Source organism: Oncorhynchus clarkii, chromosome 2 (assembly GCF_045791955.1).
Source record: "Oncorhynchus clarkii lewisi isolate Uvic-CL-2024 chromosome 2, UVic_Ocla_1.0, whole genome shotgun sequence".
Taxonomy (NCBI): Eukaryota; Metazoa; Chordata; class Actinopteri; order Salmoniformes; family Salmonidae; genus Oncorhynchus; species Oncorhynchus clarkii.
The window spans coordinates 11,406,606-11,426,015 of NC_092148.1; the positions used below are offsets into that span (position 1 = coordinate 11,406,606).

The 19,410-nt window shown below is 41.3% G+C and overlaps 2 protein-coding genes across 3 annotated transcripts in view; both read right to left on the minus strand.

Annotated features, from left to right (window-relative positions):
* LOC139421213 (uncharacterized) overlaps positions 1-19,410 on the minus strand; it is a 1,124,809-nt gene that overhangs the window by 955,685 nt on the left and 149,714 nt on the right. The window lies entirely within an intron of this gene.
* Positions 1-19,410, minus strand: part of LOC139421179 (thrombospondin type-1 domain-containing protein 4-like) — a 99,835-nt gene that overhangs the window by 17,594 nt on the left and 62,831 nt on the right. For both annotated transcript variants that reach the window (XM_071171812.1, XM_071171803.1), the window contains exons 7-10: positions 18,358-18,562; positions 17,352-17,536; positions 4,095-4,254; positions 1,839-2,078 (exon numbers count right to left, since the gene is read on the minus strand). In XM_071171812.1, coding sequence (XP_071027913.1) covers positions 1,839-2,078; positions 4,095-4,254; positions 17,352-17,536; positions 18,358-18,562 — 790 coding nt within the window. The remainder of the gene's footprint in view (positions 1-1,838; positions 2,079-4,094; positions 4,255-17,351; positions 17,537-18,357; positions 18,563-19,410) is intronic.

A 19,410-nucleotide genomic window follows, 5' to 3' on the forward strand; every position in this document is an offset into this window, starting at 1 on the left:
GGAGCCTGGTAGGAAAGTTATAGGATGAATCTAGTTGATGATACCTGCTGTACTGGGATATAGGATGGCGTTCGAGCTGATCACTTTTGTCAAGTCATTGACGAGGTCACCGCCTTTCAAATTGTGTTGTCTTACTGGGATAAAAATGGTCAGACTTGATGCCTACATGTCAACTACATGACCTCTACAATCACTATATGTGATCAAAGGTCATGAAGTTTTGACTGCAGTGACTTCAATCTTCTGCAGTTGCTCCTCACCAGCAGCAGCCTTCAGTCATCTCCTGGATTGTGGGAGGCTCTATCGTCAACCAATCATTAGAGGGTTTTTGTTTGACCCACGCGAACGGGACCAAAGACGTGACTGAAACAGGAAGCAACTTTGCCGCATTCAAAGATGATCTATTATATTGACAAGATAGTCGAGTGACCACTCTAACAATGGAAATACTGTCCTTAATGATTTGAAGGCAGGCGAGATCAGGTGGGACCATTCTAGCCAATGAGAGGGCAGATATGCGTGTGAACAACAGGCACTAATGTGCATCCACTTATATTAGTACATTTGTAACAGCTTAAACATTATGAAACTTCTATTCTATTAAATAAGCCTCACTTAATTTGACAATCTCTCATAGACCTCGATACAAAAAAGAGCTCATCTCACGTGGACAGATTTTGGGTAGAGTAAATTTGATCGCTTCGCCTCGTCCTCTCTGCAGGGATTCATATGTATACAGTGGATATGTTCAAATGAATGTGATATTTGAGTCTCTCTCTCCCCAATTGATAGTACAATTTACACACATATATTTAGAGTTTGTGATTGTGTGATATGGGAATCGACATGACAAAGAAAAGCTTTTCTAAACAATGAACCCTGCCGTGTTTCACCGAGCCTTGCTGTTCCCCTTTCTGCTGTAGCAGACACACCTCCCCCGACCTCACTTCTCCACTTTCAGCTACAGTCGGCTGCTTTAGTCTACCACTCAAACGCACCCATAAACTGTCTCATTCTAACTGTTTCAGTTCAACAGTGTTCCCCTTTCTGCTGTAGCAGACACACCTCCCCCGACCTCACTTCTCCACTTTCAGATACAGTCGGCTGCTTTAGTCTACCACTCAAACGCACCCATAAACTGTCTCATTCTAACTGTTTCAGTTCAACAGTGTTCCCCTTTCTGCTGTAGCAGACACACCTCCCCCGACCTCACTTCTCCACTTTCAGCTACAGTCGGCTGCTTTAGTCTACCACTCAAACGCACCCATAAACTGTCTCATTCTAACTGTTTCAGTTCAACAGTGTTCCCCTTTCTGCTGTAGCAGACACACCTCCCCCGACCTCACTTCTCCACTTTCAGCTACAGTCGGCTGCTTTAGTCTACCACTCAAACGCACTTATAAACTGTCTCATTCTAACTGTTTCAGTTCAACAGTGTTCCCCTTTCTGCTGTAGCAGACACACCTCCCCCGACCTCACTTCTCCACTTTCAGCTACAGTCGGCTGCTTTAGTCTACCACTCAAACGCACCCATAAACTGTCTCATTCTAACTGTTTCAGTTCAACAGTGTTCCACTTCCCTTGAATAACCACAAGAGGGAGATGTAACACAGCAAGTATGATGAAGTTGTTGCCATTAGACACTGATCTAAGGCCAGTTTTGTGTTTTCCCTCCTTATGGTAAAGGACAGGATTTGGGAGCATTTTGCTGAACCTAGAACTGTATCAGCAGAAAAATTATACACACAGCGAACTATGATTATAGGCACACACATGCACGTGCACGCCCTAACACACACACATATACACACAGTCCAAGTATTTTTTTTTACTCTGACCTTTGCCACAGGAAGCAGTACACTCAGTGAGCCCGCCCCTCCTCCATACGAAGGGTGACTGGGTGTCGAGGGGCAGGTCGGTACGAGGTGGGATTCGAGCATTCCGATTGGGTACTGAGCCTCGGGGGCGGGAGCTCTCAGCTGTCCATCTGTCTGAGGAAGAAGAGGAGGAGGAGGAAGAGGATGAAGAGGAGATGGGGGGAGGAGGGATAGGGTCTTCCACTGTTACAATGAGAGAACCTGAGAGCGAGAGAGAGAGAGAGAGAGAGAGACAGAGAGAGAGAGAGAGAGAGAGAGAGAGAGAGAGAGAGAGAGAGAGAGAGAGAGAGAGAGAGACAGAGAGAGAGAGAGAGAGAGAGAGAGACAGAGAGAGACAGAGAGAGAGAGAGAGAGAGAGAGAGAGAGAGACAGAGAGAGAGAGAGAGAGAGAGAGAGAGAGAGAGAGAGAGAGAGAGAGAGAGAGAGAGAGAGAGACAGAGAGAGAGAGAGAGAGACAGAGAGAGAGAGAAATGGAAGGAACAGAACAAATAAAAACAGAGAGTGAATCACTTGTTCAAGCAGATGATGTAAAAATGATGTTATTTTTAGTTTCAGACACACCTCACTTCTCTCACCCCTTTCCCTAACCCTTCTCTCCCTCTAGCCAAACTTTTCTCCCCCTCACCCCTGGCCTTCAATTCCCTCCCCCTGCTTCCCTAACCCTTCTTCACTCACCACTGGCCACACATCTAAAGTACACTATTTATTTTACCTTTATTTAACTAGGCAAGTCAGTAAAGAACAAATTCTTATTTTCAATGACGGTCTAGGAACAGTGGGTTAACTGCCTTGTTCAGGGGACAGAACAACAGATTTTTTACCTTGTCAGCTCTGGGATTCAATCTTGCGACCGTCTGGTTACTAATCCAACACTCTAACCACTAGGCTACCTGCTGCCCCCTAATCCAACACTCTAACCACTAGGCTACCTGCTGCCCCCTAATCCAACACTCTAACCACTAGGCTACCTGCTGCCCCCTAATCCAACACTCTAACCACTAGGCTACCTGCTGCCCCCTAATCCAACACTCTAACCACTAGGCTACCTGCTGCCCCCTAATCCAACACTCTAACCACTAGGCTACCTGCTGCCCCCTAATCCAACACTCTAACCACTAGGCTACCTGCTGCCCCCTAATCCAACACTCTAACCACTAGGCTACCTGCTGCCCCCTAATCCAACACTCTAACCACTAGGCTACCTGCTGCCCCCTAATCCAACACTCTAACCACTAGGCTACCTGCTGCCCCCTAATCCAACACTCTAACCACGAGGCTACCTGCTGCCCCCTAATCCAACACTCTAACCACTAGGCTACCTGCTGCCCCCTAATCCAACACTCTAACCACTAGGCTACCTGCTGCCCCCTAATCCAACACTCTAACCACTAGGCTACCTGCTGCCCCCTAATCCAACACTCTAACCACTAGGCTACCTGCTGCCCCCTAATCCAACACTCTAACCACTAGGCTACCTGCTGCCCCCTAATCCAACACTCTAACCACTAGGCTACCTGCTGCCCCCTAATCCAACACTCTAACCACGAGGCTACCTGCTGCCCCCTAATCCAACACTCTAACCACTAGGCTACCTGCTGCCCCCTAATCCAACACTCTAACCACTAGGCTACCTGCTGCCCCACTACTCAGACTCACTGTCTCCAGTCTGGCTTGGATTAGTTCTAATTACTGTCAATTACATCTAGACAGGTGATATATGGGGCGGCAGGGTAGCCTAGTGGTTCGAGCGTTGGACTAGTAACACTCTAACCACTAGGCTAGTTGCAAGTTCGAATCCCCGAGCTGACAAGGTACAAATCTGTCGTTCTGCCCCTGAACAAAGCAGTAAACCCACTAAATACTAGGCCGTCATTGAAAATAAGAATTTGTTCTTAACTGACTTGCCTAGTTAAATAAAGATAAAATATAATTCCTTAACATTAGACACATAATACATCTTTATTCTTAAAGGACAGTAACAGAGAACAGAGCGTGACATCATCCCATGCTACTTCCTGGTCCTATTCCCTGATGATCTACTTCCTGGTCCTATTCCCTGACGATCTACTTCTGGGTCCTGATTCGCTGATGATCTACTTCCTGATCCTATTCCCTGATGATCTGACCTGTCACTATCAGGTCAGATCATCAGCTTTATTCTGAACACCACTGGAAAATAACAGGGGGAAGAGGAGAAAAGAGGAATGTCAAGCTCACTAGTGTCTCTCAGGGGTGCCCTCGGTCGTTCCCGCTCTACTTCTCTCTCTCTAGGCCTCTCTCTTTCTCTCTCTCGCGGCCTCTCCCTCTCTTCCACTTTCTTTTCTGTTGGGATGTAGAATTCATAGTCGATCCCTGGATTCTGCCTATGGAAGATGATCTGGAGAACGACAGAGAGAGAGAGAGAGGGAGAGAGAAGGTGTAAGAGGGAGAGAGAAAAAGGTGAGAGGGATAGAGAAACAGAGGTTGTCGAAATGTAACTGCATTACATGGGTCTGTGATGGCAACGTTTAATCTTCTATTTTCTGATCTTTATAACCGCTATTTTTCATATTTTTTCATATATTTTTAAAAAATAGAACTAATCTGTTGTTTTAAATACAGGTGAAACCATAGAGATGAAGCTGGTCTGTTTCCAGGGAGATGTGGTTCTAACTTTTTCCCTCAGAGCCCCCTCTCTCCCACAGCTAGGGAGACCTCAGAGGTATGCTGCATCTCTTTAATCAAATATTATCCTGGGACTGGTGTTAGTGTTATTAAATATTATCCTGGGCCTGGTGTTGGTGTTATTAAATATTATCCTGGGCCTGGTGTTGGTGTTATTAAATATTATCCTGGGCCTGGTGTTGGTGTTATTAAATCTTATCCTGGGCCTGGTGTTAGTGTTATTAAATATTATCCTGGGCCTGGTGTTGGTGTTATTAAATCTTAACCTGGGCCTGGTGTTGGTGTTATTAAATATTATCCTGGGCCTGGTGTTGGTGTTATTAAATCTTATCCTGGGTCTGGTGTTAGTGTTATTAAATATTATCCTGGGCCTGGTGTTGGTGTTATTAAATCTTAGCCTGGGCCTGGTGTTGGTGTTATTAAATCTTATCCTGGGCCTGGTGTTGGTGTTATTAAATCTCAGCCTGGGCCTGGTGTTGGTGTTATTAAATCTTATCCTGGGCCTGGTGTTGGTGTTATTAAATCTCAGCCTGGGCCTGGTGTTGGTGTTATTAAATCTTATCCTGGGCCTGGTGTTGGTGTTATTAAATCTCAGCCTGGGCCTGGTGTTGGTGTTATTAAATCTTAGGTGTTGGTGTTATTAAATATTATCTGGGCCTGGGCCTGGTGTTGGTGTTATTATTAAATCTTATTAAATCCTGGGCCTGGTGTTGGTGTTATTAAATCTTATCCTGGGCCTGGTGTTGGTGTTATTAAATCTTAGCCTGGGCCTGGTGTTGGTGTTATTAAATCTTAGCCTGGGCCTGGTGTTGGTGTTATTAAATCTTAGCCTGGGCCTGGTGTTGGTGTTATTAAATCTCAGCCTGGGCCTGGTGTTGGTGTTATTAAATCTTAGCCTGGGCCTGGTGTTGGTGTTATTAAATCTCAGCCTGGGCCTGATGTTGGTGTTATTAAATCTTAGCCTGGGCCTGGTGTTGGTGTTATTAAATATTATCCTGGGCCTGGTGTTGGTGTTATTAAAACTCAGCCTGGGCCTGGTGTTGGTGTTATTAAATATTATCCTGGGCCTGGTGTTGGTGTTATTAAATCTTAGCCTGGGCCTGGTGTTGGTGTTATTAAATATTATCCTGGGCCTGGTGTTGGTGTTATTAAATATTATCCTGGGCCTGGTGTTGGTGTTATTAAATCTCAGCCTGGGCCTGGTGTTGGTGTTATTAAATATTATCCTGGGCCTGGTGTTGGTGTTATTAAATATTATCCTGGGCCTGGTGTTGGTGTTATTAAATCTCAGCCTGGGCCTGGTGTTGGTGTTATTAAATATTATCCTGGGCCTGGTGTTGGTGTTATTAAATATTATCCTGGGCCTGGTGTTGGTGTTATTAAATATTATCCTGGGCCTGGTGTTGGTGTTATTAAATCTCAGCCTGGGCCTGGTGTTGGTGTTATTAAATCTTAGCCTGGGCCTGGTGTTGGTGTTATTAAATCTCAGCCTGGGCCTGGTGTTGGTGTTATTAAATATTATCCTGGGCCTGGTGTTGGTGTTATTAAATATTATCCTGGGCCTGGTGTTGGTGTTATTAAATCTCAGCCTGGGACTGGTGTTGGTGTTATTAAATCTTAGCCTGGGCCTGGTGTTGGTGTTATTAAATCTTAGCCTGGGCCTGATGTTGGTGTTATTAAATCTCAGTTTGTACCTGGTGTTGGTGTTATTAAATCTTAGCCTGGGCCTGATGTTGGTGTTATTAAATCTTAGCCTGGGCCTGATGTTGGTGTTATTAAATCTTAGCCTGGGCCTGGTGTAAATGTTCTTAAATCTTACACTGCATCTGATGTTGGTGTTATTAAATCTTAGCATTGGCCTGATGTTGGTGTTATTAAGTCTGACTATCTTAGCAGGCTCTGCCCAAGGCTCAGTCTAGCTGTGTTTAACCCAGGATAATGCTGGATTCACATGCCCTGTCTTCAGAGTGATCTATATAGACTACAGGACAACATAACCTAGGGTCTTCATGGTGATCTATATAAACTACAGAACGACATAACCCTGTCTTCATGGTGATCTATATAAACTACAGAACAACATAACCCTGTCTTCATGGTGATCTATATAAACTACAGGACAACATAACCCTGTCTTCATGGTGATCTATATAAACTACAGAACAACACAACCCTGTCTTCATGGTGATCTATATAAACTACAGAACAACTACAGAACAACATAACCCTGTATTCATGGTGATCTATATAAACTACAGAACAACATAACCCTGTCTTCATGGTGATCTATATAAACTACAGAACAACATAACCCTGCCTTCATGGTGATCTATATAAACTACAGAACAACATAACCCTGTCTTCATGGTGATCTATATAAACTACAGGACAACATAACCTAGGGTCTTCATGGTGATCTATATAAACTACAGGACAACATAACCCTGTCTTCATGGTGATCTATATAAACTACAGAACAACTACAGAACAACATAACCCTGTATTCATGGTGATCTATATAAACTACAGAACAACTACAGGACAACATAACCCTGTCTTCATGGTGATCTATATAAACTACAGAACAACTACAGGACAACATAACCCTGTCATCATGGTGATCTATATAAACTACAGGAAAACATAACCCTGTCTTCATGGTGTTCTATATACACTACAGGACAACATAACCCTGTCTTCATGGTGATCTATATGAACTACAGGACAACATAACCCTGTCTTCATGGTGATTTATATAAACTACAGAACAACACAACCCTGTCTTCATGGTGATCTATATAAACTACAGAACAACTACAGAACAACATAACCCTGTATTCATGGTGATCTATATAAACTACAGAACAACTACAGGACAACATAACCCTGTCTTCATGGTGATCTATATAAACTACAGGACAACATAACCCTGTCTTCATGGTGATCTATATAAACTACAGAACAACTACAGGACAACATAACCCTGTCATCATAGTGATCTATATAAACTACAGGAAAACATAACCCTGTCTTCATGGTGTTCTATATACACTACAGGACAACATAACCCTGTCTTCATGGTGATCTATATGAACTACAGGACAACATAACCCTGTCTTCATGGTGATTTATATAAACTACAGGACAACATAACCCTGTATTCATGGTGATCTATATAAACTACAGAACAACATAACCCTGTCTTCATGGTGATCTATATAAACTACAGGACAACATAACCCTGTCTTCATGGTGATCTATATAAACTACAGAACAACTACAGGACAACATAACCCTGTCATCATGGTGATCTATATAAACTACAGGAAAACATAACCCTGTCTTCATGGTGATCTATATAAACTGCAGGACAACATAACCCTGTCTTCATGGTGATCTATATAAACTACAGAACAACTACAGGACAACATAACCCTGTCTTCATGGTGATCAATATAAACTACAGGACAACATAACCCTGTCTTCATGGTGATCTATATAAACTACAGGAAAACATAACCCTGTATTCATGGTGATCTATATAAACTACAGGACAACATAACCCTGTCTTCATGGTGATCTATATAAATTACATGGTGATCTATATAAACTACAGGACAACATAACCTAGGGTCTTCATGGTGATCTATATAAACTACAGGACAACATAACCCTGTCTTCATGGTGATCTATATAAACTACAGAACAACATAACCCTGTCATCATGGTGATCTATATAAACTACAGGAAAACATAACCCTGTCTTCATGGTGATCTATATAAACTACAGGACAACATAACCCTGTCTTCATGGTGATCTATATAAACTACAGGAACATACCCTACAGGACAACATAACCCTGTCTTCATGGTGATCTATATATACAGGACAACATAGCCCTGTCTTCATGGTGATCTAACCCTGTCTTCATGGTGATCTATATAAACATAACCCTGTCATCATGGTGATCTATATAAACTACAGGACAACATAACCCTGTCTTCATGGTGATCTATATAAACTACAGGACAACATAACCCTGTCTTCATGGTGATCTATATAAACTACAGAACAACTACAGGACAACATAACCCTGTCTTCATGGTGATCATATAAACTACAGGACAACATAACCCTGTCTTCATGGTGATCTATATAAACTACAGGACAACATAACCCTGTCTTCATGGTGATCTATATAAACTACAGGACAACATAACCCTGTCTTCATGGTGATCTATATAAACTACAGGACAACATACTAACCCTGTCTTCATGGTGATCTATATAAACTACAGAACAACATAACCCTGTCTTCATGGTGATCTATATAAACTACAGGACAACATAGCCCTGTCTTCATGGTGATCTATATAAACTACAGGACAACATAACCTAGGGTCCCTGTCTGTCATGGTGATCTATATAAACTACAGAACAACATAACCCTGATGGTGATCTAACATAACCCTGTCTTCATGGTGATCTATATAATATATAATGGTGATCTATATAAACTGCACAGTCTTCATGGTGATGTATATAAACACAGAACAACATAACCCTACAACATAACCCTGTCTTCATGGTGATCTATATAAACTACAGGATGGTGATCTATATAAACTACATAACCCTGTCTTCATGGTGATCTATATAAACTACAGGACAACATAACCCTGTCTTCATGGTGATCTATATAAACTACAGGACAACATAACCCTGTCTTCATGGTGATCTATATAAACTACAGGACAACATAACCCTGTCTTCATGGTGATCTATATAAACTACAGGACAACATAACCCTGTCTTCATGGTGATGTATATAAACTACAGGACAACATAACCCTGTCTTCACGGTGATCTATATAAACTACAGAACAACATAACCCTGTCTTCATGGTGATCTATATAAACTACATGACAACATAACCCTGTCTTCATGGTGATCTATATAAACTACAGGACAACATAACCCTAGTCTTCATGGTGATCTATATAAACTACAGGACAACATAACCCTGTCTTCATGGTGATCTATATAAACTACAGGACAACATAGCCCTGTCTTCATGGTGATCTATATAAACTACAGGACAACATAACCCTGTCATCATGGTGATCTATATAAACTACATGAAAACATAACCCTGTCTTCATTGTGATCTATATAAACTGCAGGACAACATAACCCTGTCTTCATGGTGATCTATATAAACTACAGAACAACTACAGGACAACATAACCCTGTCTTCATGGTGATCAATATAAACTACAGGACAACATAACCCTGTCTTCATGGTGATCTATATAAACTACAGGACAACATAACCCTGTCTTCATGGTGATCTATATAAATTACAGGACAACATAACCCTGTCTTCATGGTGATCAATATAAACTACAGGACAACATAGCCCTGTCTTCATGGTGATATATATAAACTACAGGACAACATAGCCCTGTCTTCATGGTGATCTATATAAACTACAGGACAACATAACCCTGTCTTCATGGTGATGTATATAAACTACAGGACAACATAACCCTGTCTTCATGGTGATCTATATAAACTACAGAACAACATAACCCTGTATTCATGGTGATCTATATAAACTACAGAACAACATAACCCTGTCTTCATGGTGATCTATATAAACTACAGGACAACATAACCTAGGGTCTTCATGGTGATCTATATAAACTACAGGACAACATAACCCTGTCTTCATGGTGATCTATATAAACTACAGGACAACATAACCCTGTCTTCATGGTGATCTATATAAACTACAGAACAACTACAGGACAACATAACCCTGTCATCATGGTGATCTATATAAACTACAGGAAAACATAACCCTGTCTTCATGGTGATCTATATAAACTGCAGGACAACATAACCCTGTCTTCATGGTGATCTATATAAACTACAGGACAACATAACCCTGTCTTCATGGTGATCTATAAAAACTACAGGAAAACATAACCCTGTCTTCATGGTGATCTATATAAATTACAGGACAACATAACCCTGTCTTCATGGTGATGTATATAAACTACAGAACAACATAACCCTGTCTTCATGGTGATCTATATAAACTACAGGACAACATAGCCCTGTCTTCATGGTGATCTATATAAACTACAGGACAACATAACCCTGTCTTCATGGTGATCTATATAAATTACAGGACAACATAACCCTGTCTTCATGGTGATCTATTTAACTACAGGACAACATAGCCCTGTCTTCATGGTGATCTATATAAACTACAGGACAACATAACCCTGTCTTCATGGTGATCTATATAAACTACAGGACAACATAACCCAGGGTCTTCATGGTGATCTATATAAACTACATGACAACATAACCCTGTCTACATGGTGATCTATATAAACTACAGGACAACATAACCCTGTATTCATGGTGATCTACATAAACTACAGGACAACATAACCCTGTCTTCATGGTGATGTATATAAACTACAGGACAACATAACCCTGTCTTCATGGTGATCTATATAAACTACAGAACAACATAACCCTGTCTTCATGGTGATCTATATAAACTACAGGACAACATAACCCTGTCTTCATGGTGATCTCTATAAACTACAGGACAACATAACCCTGTCTTCATGGTGATCTATATAAACTACAGGACAACATAACCTAGGGTCTTCATGGTGATCAATATAAACTACAGGACAACATAACCCTGTCTTCATGGTGATCTATATAAACTACAGGACAACATAACCCAGGGTCTTCATGGTGATCTATATAAACTACATGACAACATAACCCTGTCTACATGGTGATCTATATAAACTACAGGACAACATAACCCTGTCTTCATGGTGATCTATATAAACTACAGGACAACATAACCCTGTCTTCATGGTGATGTATATAAACTACAGGACAACATAACCCTGTCTTCATGGTGATCTATATAAACTACAGAACAACATAACCCTGTCTTCATGGTGATCTATATAAACTACAGGACAACATAACCCTGTCTTCATGGTGATCTCTATAAACTACAGGACAACATAACCCTGTCTTCATGGTGATCTATATAAACTACAGGACAACATAACCTAGGGTCTTCATGGTGATCTATATAAACTACAGGACAACATAACCCTGTCTTCATGGTGATCTATATAAACTACAGAACAACATAACCCTGTCTTCATGGTGATCTATATAAACTACAGAACAACTACAGAACAACATAACCCTGTCTTCATGGTGATCTATATAAACTACAGGACAACATAACCCTGTCTTCATGGTGATCTATATAAACTACAGAACAACTACAGGACAACATAACCCTGTCATCATGGTGATCTATATAAACTACAGGAAAACATAACCCTGTCTTCATGGTGATCTATATAAACTGCAGGACAACATAACCCTGTCTTCATGGTGATCTATATAAACTACAGAACAACTACAGGACAACATAACCCTGTCTTCATGGTGATCAATATAAACTACAGGACAACATAACCCTGTCTTCATGATGATCTATATAAACTACAGGAAAACATAACCCTGTCTTCATGGTGATCTATATAAACTACAGGACAACATAACCCTGTCTTCATGGTGATCTATATAAACTACAGGATAACATAACCCTGTCTTCATGGTGATCTATATAAATTACAGGACAACATAACCCTGTCTTCATGGTGATGTATATAAACTACAGAACAACATAACCCTGTCTTCATGGTGATCTATATAAACTACAGGACAACATAGCCCTGTCTTCATGGTGATCTATATAAACTACAGGACAACATAACCCTGTCTTCATGGTGATCTATATAAACTACAGGACAACATAGCACTGTCTTCATGGTGATCTATATAAACTACAGGACAACATAACCCTGTCATCATGGTGATCTATATAAACTACAGGAAAACATAACCCTGTCTTCATGGTGATCTATATAAACTGCAGGACAACATAACCCTGTCTTCATGGTGATCTATATAAACTACAGAACAACTACAGGACAAAATAACCCTGTCTTCATGGTGATCAATATAAACTACAGGACAACATAACCCTGTCTTCATGGGGATGTATATAAATTACAGGACAACATAACCCTGTCTTCATGGTGATCAATATAAACTACAGGACAACATAGCCCTGTCTTCATGGTGATCTATATAAACTACATGACAACATAACCCTGTCTACATGGTGATCTATATAAACTACAGGACAACATAACCCTGTCTTCATGGTGATCTATATAAACTACAGGACAACATAACCCTGTCTTCATGGTGATGTATATAAACTACAGGACAACATAACCCTGTCTTCACGGTGATCTATATAAACTACAGAACAACATAACCCTGTCTTCATGGTGATCTATATAAACTACATGACAACATAACCCTGTCTTCATGGTGATCTCTATAAACTACAGGACAACATAACCCTGTCTTCATGGTGATCTATATAAACTACAGGACAACATAACCTAGGGTCTTCATGGTGATCTATATAAACTACAGGACAACATAACAATGTCTTCATGGTGATCTATATAAACTACAGGACAACATAACCCTGTCTTCATGGTGATCTATATAGACTACAGGACAACATAACCCTGTCTTCATGGTGATCTATATAAACTACAGAACAACATAACCCTGTCTTCATGGTGATCTATATAAACTACAGGACAACATAACCCTGTCTTCATGGTGATCTATATAAACTACAGGACAACATAACCCTGTCTTCATGGTGATTTATATAAACTACAGGACAGCTACAGGACAACATAACCCTGTCTTCATGGTGATTTATAGAAACTACAGGACAACATAACCCTGTCTTCATGGTGATCTATATAAACTACAGGACAACATAACCCTGTCTTCATGGTGATCTATATAAACTACAGAACAACATAACCCTGTCTTCATGGTGAGCTCGTTAAATACAGCACAACATAACCCTGTCTTCATGGTGATCTATATAAAATACAGGACAACATAACCCTGTCTTCATGGTGATCTATATAAACTACAGGACAACATAACCCTGTATTCATGGTGATCTATATAAACTACAGAACAACTACAGGACAACATAACCCTGTCTTCATGGTGATCTATATAAACTACAGGACAACATAACCCTGTCTTCATGGTGATCTATATAAACTACAGGACAACGTAACCCTGTCTTCATGGTGATCTATATAAACTACAGGACAACATAACCCTGTCTTCATGGTGATCTATATAAACTACAGGACAACATAACCCTGTCTTCATGGTGATCTATATAGACTACAGGACAACATAACCCTGTCTTCATGGTGATCTATATAAACTACAGAACAACATAACCCTGTCTTCATGGTGATCTATATAAACTACAGGACAACATAACCCTGTCTTCATGGTGATCTATATAAACTACAGGACAACATAACCCTGTCTTCATGGTGATTTATATAAACTACAGGACAACTACAGGACAACATAACCCTGTCTTCATGGTGATTTATAGAAACTACAGGACAACATAACCCTGTCTTCATGGTGATCTATATAAACTACAGGACAACATAACCCTGTCTTCATGGTGATCTATATAAACTACAGAACAACATAACCCTGTCTTCATGGTGAGCTCGTTAAATACAGCACAACATAACCCTGTCTTCATGGTGATCTATATAAACTACAGGACAACATAACCCTGTCTTCATGGTGATCTATATAAACTACAGGACAACATAACCCTGTATTCATGGTGATCTATATAAACTACAGAACAACTACAGGACAACATAACCCTGTCTTCATGGTGATCTATATGAACTACAGGACAACATAACCCTGTCTTCATGGTGATCTATATAAACTACAGGACAACGTAACCCTGTCTTCATGGTGATCTATATAAACTACAGGACAACATAACCCTGTCTTCATGGTGATCTATATAAATTACAGGACAACATAACCCTGTCTTCATGGTGATCTCTATAAACTACAGGACAACATAACCCTGTCTTCATGGTGATCTATATAAACTACAGGACAACATAACCTAGGGTCTTCATGGTGATCTATATAAACTACAGGACAACATAACCCTGTCTTCATGGTGATCTATATAAACTACAGAACAACATAACCCTGTCTTCATGGTGATCAATATAAACTACAGGACAACATAACCCTGTAATCATGGTGATCTATATAAACTACAGGACAACATAACCCTGTCTTCATGGTGATCTATATAAACTACAGGACAACATAGCCCTGTCTTCATGGTGATCTATATAAACTACAGGACAACATAACCCTGTCTTCATGGTGATCTATATAAATTACAGGACAACATAACCCTGTCTTCATGGTGATGTATATAAACTACAGAACAACATAACCCTGTCTTCATGGTGATCTATATAAACTACAGGACAACATAGCCCTGTCTTCATGCTGATCTATATAAACTACAGGACAACATAACCCTGTCTTCATGGTGATCTATATAAACTACAGGACAACATAACCCTGTCTTCCTGGTGATCTATATAAACTACAGGACAACATAACCCTGTATTCATGGTGATCTATATAAACTACAGAACAACTACAGGACAACATAACCCTGTCTTCATGGTGATCTATATAAACTACAGGACAACACAACCCTGTCTTCATGGTGATCTATATAAACTACGGGACAACATAACCCTGTCTTCATGGTGATCTATATAAACTACAGGACAACATAACCCTGTCTTCATGGTGATCTTTATAAACTACAGAACAACTACAGAACAACATAACCCTGTCTTCATGGTGATCTATATAAACTACAGAACAACTACAGGACAACATAACCCTGTCTTCATGGTGATCTATATAAACTACAGGACAACATAACCCTGTCTTCATGGTGATCTCTATAAACTACAGGACAACATATCCCTGTCTTCATGGTGATCTATATAAACTACAGGACAACATAACCCTGTCTTCATGGTGATCTATATAAACTACAGGACAACATAGCCCTGTCTTCATGGTGATCTATATAAACTACAGGACAACATAACCCTGTCATCATGGTGATCTATATAAACTACAGGAAAACATAACCCTGTCTTCATGGTGATCTATATAAACTGCAGGACAACATAACCCTGTCTTCATGGTGATCTATATAAACTACAGAACAACTACAGGACAACATAACCCTGTCTTCATGGTGATCAATATAAACTACAGGACAACATAACCCTGTCTTCATGGTGATGTATATAAACTACAGAACAACATAACCCTGTCTTCATGGTGATCTATATAAACTACAGGACAACATAACCCTGTCTTCATGGTGATCTATATAAACTACAGGACAACACAGCCCTGTCTTCATGGTGATCTATATAAACTACAGGACAACATAACCCTGTCTTCATGGTGATCTATATAAACTACAGGACAACATAGCCCTGTCTTCATGGTGATCTATATAAACTACAGGACAACATAACCCAGGGTCTTCATGGTGATCTATATAAACTACATGACAACATAACCCTGTCTACATGGTGATCTATATAAACTACAGGACAACATAACCCTGTCTTCATGGTGATCTATATAAACTACAGGACAACATAACCCTGTCTTCATGGTGATCGATATAAACTACAGGACAACATAACCCAGGGTCTTCATGGTGATCTATATAAACTACATGACAACATAACACTGTCTACATGGTGATCTATATAAACTACAGGACAACATAACCCTGTCTTCATGGTGATCTATATAAACTACAGGACAACATAACCCTGTCTTCATGGTGATGTATATAACTACAGGACAACATAACCCTGTCTTCATGGTGATCTATATAAACTACAGGACAACATAACCCTGTCTTCATGGTGATCTATATAAACTACATTACAACATAACCCTGTCTTCATTCATGGTGATCTATATAAACTACAGGACAACATAACCCTGTATTCATGGTGATCTATATAAACTACAGAACAACTACAGGACAACATAACCCTGTCTTCATGGTGATCTATATAAACTACAGGACAACATAACCCTGTCTTCATGGTGATCTATATAAACTACAGGACAACATAACCCTGTCTTCATGGTGATCTATATAAACTACAGGACAACATAACCCTGTCTTCATGGTGATGTATATAAACTACAGAACAACATAACCCTGTCTTCATGGTGATCTATATAAACTACAGGACAACATAACCCTGTCTTCATGGTGATGTATATAAACTACAGAACAACATAACCCTGTCTTCATGGTGATCTATATAAACTACAGGACAACATAACCCTGTCTTCATGGTGATCTATATAAACTACAGGACAACATAACCCTGTCTTCATGGTGATCTATATAAACTACAGGACAACACAGCCCTGTCTTCATGGTGATCTATATAAACTACAGGACAACATAACCCTGTCTTCATGGTGATCTATATAAACTACAGGACAACATAGCCCTGTCTTCATGGTGATCTATATAAACTACAGGACAACATAACCCAGGGCCATTGAGACATCTATATGTAACACAGGAGCAGAGAGATATATCTTCTGATTTAATCAACAAAAGTGTGTGTGTGTGTGTGTGTGTGTGTGTGTGTGTGTGTGTGTGTGCGTGTGTGTGTGGGCAATGTGCGTGTGTGTATAAGTGTGTCCTACTCACATATAGAGTCAGTTGTGTGGTGGTGGGTCCTGGAGCTCTAAGGGTCTCTCCTCTGTCCTCCTGCCCATCAGAGAGAGCCCTGGGGCGGGTGTAGGTGAAGGTAGTCCCCCCTGCCTCGTAGTCTCCTGGAGGATCCACCGCCCAGCGCCCATTCACTACTGATACACCTGTACCACTACGTAGGGCTGGGAGGGAGGGAGGGAGGGAGGGAGGGGGGAGAGATGGAGGGAGGGAGGGAGGGAGGGAGGGAGGGGAGAGATGGAAGGGATGCATAGAGAGAAAGGAGGAATGATTGAGAGAAGGGGGAGGAAAGGGGAGGACGAAAGGAGGGTTTGGGTTTCTTTTAAAGTCATGCAAACCAGTCAATTCCTCTAAAAAGACACACACACAAACATAGACTCAGACACATACACATTAGACACACACAGACACATGCATAGTCTCACACACACACACACACACACATTAGACACACACATACACACACAAACATAGCCTCAGACACACACACATTAGACACACACAGACAGACACACACATAGTCTCACACACACACACATTAGACACACATACACACAAACATAGACTCAGACACACACACATTAGACACACACAGACACCGACATACCCATGAAGACAGACACACGAACCGCACAATTTAGTCCGCACAGTTTAGTCTCATTAGCAGACAGCAGACAGTGGGCAGACAGACACGTGGTGTCTCTGCTCTAGGCCTCTAAGGACTGTAACAATAGCAGCTTTATCTGAGGTTAGTCTGCCAGGCCAAATAATTCACACCAGACTCCCAGGCCAACATAACAATGCCAGTCCAGCACACACACATTCACTGGCCAAATGACATTCTCAAATCTACATCTCTTCTCAGGCTCCAACGACTGGACTGGCATTGTTATGTTGGCCTGGGAGTCTGGTGTGAATTCTAGACCACACTAGTAGTGGTCTTCAGCTTGGTTTACCATCTCTATCTCTAGCCTGTGTGTGTTACCCAGGTAGTTGGAGCTGGCGTGTCTCTCTGTGATGTTGATGGCAGTAGCTCCTGGGGGGATGTCCAGAATTCTGTGGTAACCAAGGGGAACACTGGTGTTCTGGAAGCTCCCGCTCAGCTTCTGACAGGACAGGTCCCGCCCACCACACTGACCACACCTGTCAATCACCAAGCCAGACCCCAACACCCCATCACAGCCCTCAGTCTGGGGGAGAGAGAGGGAGACAAGGGTGACATTGAGAAACAGGAGAGAAGAAAGGGGGGGGGGGGGGGGGCAGGGAAAGATAGAGAGATGGGAAATTGAGAGGAGGGTAGGGGGTAGGGTAAAGGGAGGTAGAATGGAGGGAGAGAGCAGAAGAGAGAAAGAGACACAGAGAGAGACACACAGAGGGAAAGGGAGGAGATGGGAGACAGGGAGAGAGAGAATGGTTATTGTACTGTTTCTGTTGTTGACATTTCACGTCCTCGGTTTATTTCATTGTTTGTGTAACAATGCTTTGGTAACTGTTCCAGACCTTATCATGTCAAGAAGAGAGAGAAAGAGAGAGAGAGAGAGAGAGAGAGAGAACGAGAGAGAGAGAGAGAGAGAGAGAGAGAGAGAGAGAGAGAACGAGAGAGAGATAGAGAGAGAGAGAGAGAGAGAGAACGAGAGAGAGAGAGAGAGAGAGCGAGAGAGAGATAGAGAGAGCGAGAGAGACAACGAGAGAGACAACGAGAGAATGAGAGAGAACGAGAGGACGAGAGAACGACGAGAGAGAGAGAACGAGAGAGAGAACGAGTGAGAATGAGAGAACGAGAGAGAGAACGAGAGAGAGAGAGACAACGAGAGAGAGAGAGCGACAACGAGAGAAAGAGAGAACGAGAGAGAGCATGAGAGAACGAGAGAGAGAGAGAAAGAGAGGGTGGAGGGAGAGAGGGAGGGAGAGCACGCGAGAGAGAGAGGGAGAAAGAGAGAGAGAGGGAGAAAGAGAGGGAGAAAGCAAGAGAGGGAGAGAAAGAGAGAGGGTGGAGGGAGAGAGGGAGAGAGAGGGAGAGAGCGAGCACAAGAGAGAG